Below are 6,585 nucleotides of genomic sequence, written 5' to 3' on the forward strand. Positions count from 1 at the left end.
AAAATGATTATTAAGTTAAAACATTCCTTTTGATGTAACTTTTTTTCAGTAAACTGCCATGACATGTCCATCTATCAGTTAAGACAACGAAAATGCATGTCCAGTTATCAAGCTACGGATTGTTTACATTTCTTTCAGTGTCACATTTGCAGCATGGAGCCTTACAATTTAAGGGATCTGAGACACTCTCCTTGAATGCGTCAAGACAGCCGCGGCGAAGGATGGGCCCTTTTCTCCCGGCGATTTGCGTCGTGCTGGTCGCCCTGAACGCCGCTGTCTCGCCGGCCTCTGTCGGCCCTGAGGACTATCCCGCCGCGGACGAGGCCGAGAGAACTGCCAACAATGACATCATTTTCGATGACTACCGAGGGAAAGGCTGCGTGGATGACAGTGGCTTCGTGTACAAGCTCGGGGAACGCTTCTTTCCGGGCCACTCGAACTGCCCGTGCGTGTGCACGGAGGACGGACCGGTCTGTGACCAACCCGAGTGCCCTAAAATACACCCCAAGTGCACCAAGGTGGAACACAATGGGTGTTGCCCCGAATGCAAGGAGGTCAAAAACTTCTGTGAATACAGAGGGAAGACGTATAAGATCCTGGAGGAGTTCAAGGTAGGAACAGGCTGTCTGACGAATTATTATTGTTTGCGATTATTGAACTGTTTAACATAGACGTCTCATTGCAGTCGAAACTTGAATTCAACCATACTGGAGAATCACAGTTAATAAAAAAAAAAGCTTCTCGTTTTTGATGAATTCTAGGTAGATTTATATAGTTTGAACTAACAGATCACGTTTAAGTTTCACTAATATGCCTCTAGGCTCTTAAAATGGTCACTAAAAGGGATTTTCACAGCAAATGTCTAATGCCATAGACAAAACATTTATTATTTTATCCCCTAATAAAAACTCAAAATTAACAGTTCATAAAGGCATAGTTCACCATAAAATGAAAATTGTCATCATTTACTCACTCTTGACTTTTTCCCACACTGTAAAACAAGTCAGTACAACAACAACAACAACATAATCCTTATTTCCTTTCGCTTTTCTTGTTCACTCAACACAAAACATCAGCTGCACTGAGCTAAAATTATTTGTCATTAATACAAAAAACATTTAGTTGGGTTAACATAAGATTATTAGTTTTCTACTCTGTAACAACTTTTTAAGTTGTGCCAACTGAAAATGTTCAAGGACAGTAGAGAGTACAGACACTGACCTAAAATGTCTGAAGTTGAGTGAACAAAAAAACTCGCGGTAATTGGTACTGAGAAATAATACATTATCAGACCAAAACAAACATGGTTCAATTGAAAAAAAAAAAAAAAAACAGGAAGGCATGCTTTACATGTGAAGCATTACAAAGCATTTTGACATGTCCTGTTTCAAATTCAGTGTCTAATAAATGTTTTGTTAATATTTTGTCTTTTGGTTTAGTTTTTTTCAATTGAACTATGTTTATTTGTTCTGATAATGTATTATTTCTTAGTACCAATTCTCTTGTACACGTTGGCGTCAATGATATAGTGGTTAGTGTGTCGACACATTGCACTCCGGTGTTCACGGCAACCCGAGTTCAATTCCCGCCTCGAGATCGTATGCAGATCCTACCCCTCTCTCCTCGCTTCACACTTTCCTGTCTCTCAACCATCTATTAATGGCTACAGCTTTGCAACATTCTTCAAAATATCTTCTTGTGTACTTTTATTCATTCGTTTTCCTTCAGCTTAGTACCTGATTTATCAGGGTGGCCACGGCAGAATGAACCGCCTCTTTTGTGTTCTGTTTAGGAACATGTCAAATGTGAGTAAATTATGACAGAATTTTCATTTTTAGATGAACTATCCCTTTAAACATCTAGTTTAAGCATGATAAACACTAGATGATAGATAGTAACGTCTAAAGTGTCTTCTTTCAAAAGATACATGAACTGTTAATGTAGACCAAATTATTCAGCAACTGTTAGTGTTTTATTTTGGGAACGTTAGGGACGGTGAGGGAAAGGAGGACACCGATATAGCCTCAAAACTTTTAACATAAATCTCATTTTGCATGTTATCCTAATCAAATATGAAATTCAGTTGAAGTCAGAATTATTAGCCCCCCTCTGAATTTTATTTCCTTTTTAAAATATTTCCCAAATGATGTTTAACAGAGCTAGGAAATTTTCACAGTATGTCTGATAATATTTTTTCTTCTAAAGAAAGTCTTATTTGTTTTATTTCGACTAGAATAAAATAAGTTTTTAATTTTTTAAAAAACATTTTAACGTCAAAATTATTAGCCCCTTTAAGCTATTTTTTTCGATAGTCTACAGAACAAACCATCGTTATACAATAACTTGCCTAATTACCATAACCTGCCTAGTTAACCCTTTAAATGTCACTTTAAGCTGTATAAAAGTGTCTTGAAAAATATCTAGTCAAATATTATTTACTGTCATTATGGCAAAGATAAAATAAACCAGTTATTAGAAATGAGTTATTAAAACTATTATGTTTAGAAATGTGCTAAAAAAAAATCTTCTCTCTGTTAAACAGAAATTGGGGGAAAAATAAACGGGGGGCTAATAATTCAGGTGGGCTAATAATTCTGACTTCAACTGTATAAACTCAAGAAACACTTCACTTTCAATACATTTTTTTCTAGGATATTACATTAATGTTTTGCTGTGTTTGTATATGGAAAAACAAATATTGAACACAATACACTTTCATTTTTCCTCATGACTTCATAATGTATAACTTTTAGATTTTGAGCAAAAACTTCTCCTTTTACCACAGTAAAGCCAAAAGTGTCTTCTTTTCAATGATACCTAACTTGTGTTTGTAGCTTACTGGAGTCAAGAACAGCTAATATTTAAAGTTAGGTAGGTTTAAATCCCAAAAAGTGAGAGCTGACTAACAGGTTAAAGTTCTTTTAGAAAGTTGTGTCAATCAATAAAGTAATTTTTCACTAAAAAGAACCTTCTGTGAAATAGAAGAATGCCATGGATGATAAAGGTTCTTTATGTAACCATGCCAATAAAGAAAATGTATTTAAGAGAGTAAGACTACACACATGACAAGATTTTTCAAATTCTTGTTTCATTAAAATCGTGAGAAGTCTTGAAGTTGCTTTCAAGACCACATAAAAAAACCATCACACCACTATGTCCTTCAACATACATGTTAGTGTGGGTGGGTCTGTGCATGAGCGCATTATGGGATAGTTTTCTTCTTGTTTTCGTCCAGCTCATCTTGATAAGCCCTATCCATCACTATCAACTGTAATTTGATTAGAACTGTGCTACAGAAACAATTCTCTCGACAAAGCAATCCATTTAAAACAAGCGTGCATTTTCTCTTGACTTTAGATTCAAGTTATTTATATCGATCGGCCGAAGAAAGCAAACCAATCAATCATACAACAAAGCACTGAAGCCGTTTTAAAAAGACCCATCAGCCCCAAACTGAAACATGTGTTGTGAGGCATGATGAACTATTAGAGCAGCTTGTGATTCAGAAGACAGAACTGACAAATAAATAAGGTATTTAGTGTTTCATGGCTGCTTTAATGTAGAATGCTCTTTGGTGAAGATCAAGAAGTTATCTCAGATCAGCAATGCTTTTAGTCTTTTCTAGTCTATACTTTAAGTAGGCCCACACGGAATCTGCACATGCAGAAATCCGCAGATTTATAGCCAATTGCAGAGTCTATTTATTGTGTAAATGTGTGCAAATTTATATTTTTTCAGTTTTAAATTAATTTCAGTACATTATTGACTAATATGAAAATGTTCATTTGATTTATTATACTTAATATAATGGAATAGTAATAGTAAAGTAATATTTTCTGTATTTTAGTAGGTCTATTATATCAGAGACTTGCTTTGTTTATCAAATAAGTGGATCTAATTGGATTTTCATTGTAAACATTAAATAAAATTTAAAAAGTGTTATTTTTGTATTTCACATATATACATTTTTAGTTACAAAATCAATTTGCATAAATCTGCAGATTTTTTTTTTTTTTTAAACAAAATTCTGCGCAGAAATAGCAAAAAATGTCAGCAGATTCTGTCTGGTCCTATCTAGAAGTATGTAAATATACAGTATATACAGTCAAGCTCGAAATTATTTATACCCCTGATAATTCTGACAAAAATATGTAAATAAAAGCTGAGAATTTTTTTTTTCCCACGATGATGCCTCTTGTGTATATAGTTTTATCATTTGGGATGCCTGCACTGTAAAAAAATAAAGATTATTTTACAGGTATGTTAATTTTAAATTTTATGTCATTTTTCTGGTTTTAAAGGAAATGTTCTGTATTTTCAGAGAGTAACACGTAATTTTACATTAATATTTACAGATTATTCCTGTAAAAATAGGGAAACAAAAATTCATCCAAACTGTTTTTAGTAAAGATAGTAATCATATGAAGATTAACGTGAGGTCAAAAATGTCAAATAACAGCCTATTGTTTGTAGGCTGCATATAATGCATGCACTGTAAACTATAAAATGTTTATTTTACTACTCTAACAATGTTGCTCTGCTAATTGTTACGATCACCATTGATCTAGCCGCTGCGGATCGCTGGAAACCTACACACACAATACTTTAACGAACCACAACCACACAGTCAGAAGATCTTTATGGACTCATTTCAGGGACTATAAACTCAGCACACACATACACATCATTGCTGAGTCTTAAACTGTTTAGTGAGCATTACGATGTGGTTCCCCTTGCGGTACCCCTTTACTTTGTTTTTTGTCAGACCTTTTTTTTTATTTTTTATTATTACAATGTGTGCCAAAAACCCAAAAACTTTAAGACAGAATTTGCCAGGGTATGAATAATTTTAGGCTTAACTGTATACAACTGGGGTTCTCAAACTCTGGTGCTGGAGGTCCGGTTTCCCACAGATTGTAGCTCCAACTGACCTCAACTTACCCCTATTCTAGAATGCCTAGTAAAAGCTTGATTAGCTAGCCCAAGTGTGTCTGATTGGGGTTAGAGCTAAAATCTGCAGGACACTGGACCTCTAGAACCGAGATTGAGAACCCCTGGTATACAACATAACTCTGAATGGTTAATTTTCATTGGCAGGTTTGCAGATAGCGGGTCTTACGCTCCATTTTCACCTAACAGGCTCCTACTGTATATGCATTCACTTCCAACACAAAGCGAGTTGTTTGTTTAAGAACTGAACCCCACCACACTGGAAAAGCGACTGACAAGATCACCGATTTTTACTTTCAACTACAAAGTTTATTTCCACGGTTTACATGGGCTGATTCAGCGACTGCAAACTGTAATTTTTTAGATATGAAGGGCAAAGCAATACCCCTGGCAAATTCTGACTTTAATTTTTGTTCTCATGTAAATAAAAGCTGAGAATTTTTTTTTCCCACAATGATGCTTCTTGTATATTGTCTTATTATAATTTAGAAGAAGCCTGTGTTATTTACGGTCATTAAAACAAAACAAAGTAACTTTAAGTCAAAATTTGCCAGGGGTATATATAAGTTTGCCCTTGATTGTATACAACATAACTTTAAATGGTTCATTTTAATTGGCAGGTTTGCAGATAGTGGGTCTTGCGTTCCAATTTCACCTAACAGATTCTTATATGCATTAATTCCCAACACAAATCGAGTTGTTTGTGTGAAAACGGAACCCCGCCACACTGGAAAAGCGACAAGATCGCCAATTTTTACTTTCAACTACAAGGTTTATTTCCACGGATTACGTGGGCTGATTCAGCAACTGCAAAATGTAATTTAAGTTTTAGAAATGAACAAAGGGCAAAGCAATAAATCATCACACTCAAAATTAGTCTTTGGGCTCCTCCTCGCAAGTGCACCTCTTACATTGTTTCCAGCACTTGTTAGGACCATTTATGGATTTCATCTCTCTACAGAACTCAAACGCTGACTTTTTAACTGATTTTGCATTTACAATTTCCATTTTAAATGTGCGTGCTTGTGCTGCTTCAGACTGACATGGGTATATAACACTGAAACTACTGCCAGTGGCTTGCGGAAAGTCTCTTTTTTAATGACTGATTCAGTCATTCATGCAGAAGATTATTTCAATCTTCTGATTCATTTAAAAAAAGATGTAAGTGGCTGGCCATTTCTGAATCATAGACTCTCTTGAATATATGTGATAGTATGAATGTAATTCAGACATACTACACATGCCCATTCGCCATTTAATACAGACACGGTACATTCTTTATTACAAGCGACCCACCAGCTCTCCACTGCCATGCACAAAAGCTCTCTGTGGTCTTATGAAAAAGTAAAGTGTACATAATATGCACTTCAGAATCTCACTGGCAGTCAGAGGGTCATACTTTTGTCAGGACATACATCTATCAGATTCATTCAGCAATGAACAACATAAAGGTGCACAAATGTTCTCCTATGGCTTTGTCTGGATTTTTTTCAATGGTAAAACAGAAATAAAAAGGAGAAAACCATGTTTAAATATCAAAGTTTTTGTTGATGTCCTGTTTTATACAACAGTTTTGTCTGTTCTTGAATGAGATTGGGCTGATAGCCATGCAATATTTTGCCAGTAACCGTGCTT

At 35.2% G+C, this 6,585-nt stretch overlaps 1 protein-coding gene across 1 annotated transcript; it reads left to right on the forward strand.

Moving 5' to 3' along the window:
• The first annotated feature begins 221 nt into the window (after positions 1-221).
• LOC130235483 (von Willebrand factor C domain-containing protein 2-like) lies at positions 222-2,858 on the forward strand. Its single transcript, XM_056466073.1, has 2 exons — positions 222-611; positions 2,835-2,858. Exons 1-2 carry the CDS (start codon positions 222-224, stop codon positions 2,856-2,858), a joined length of 414 nt encoding a protein of 137 aa, XP_056322048.1.
• Positions 2,859-6,585: the final 3,727 nt, after the last annotated feature.

Source organism: Danio aesculapii, chromosome 9, assembly GCF_903798145.1.
Source record: "Danio aesculapii chromosome 9, fDanAes4.1, whole genome shotgun sequence".
Lineage (NCBI taxonomy): Eukaryota > Metazoa > Chordata > Actinopteri > Cypriniformes > Danionidae > Danio > Danio aesculapii.

Bases quoted from the DNA above. Each gene is read 5' to 3' on its own strand.
- LOC130235483 (XM_056466073.1), top strand. From the start codon at position 222: ATGGGCCCTTTTCTCCCGGCGATTTGCGTCGTGCTGGTCGCCCTGAAC. The intron at 612-2,834 runs GTAGGAACAGGC...TTGTGTTTGTAG, and splicing joins AGATCCTGGAGGAGTTCAAG to CTTACTGGAGTCAAGAACAG.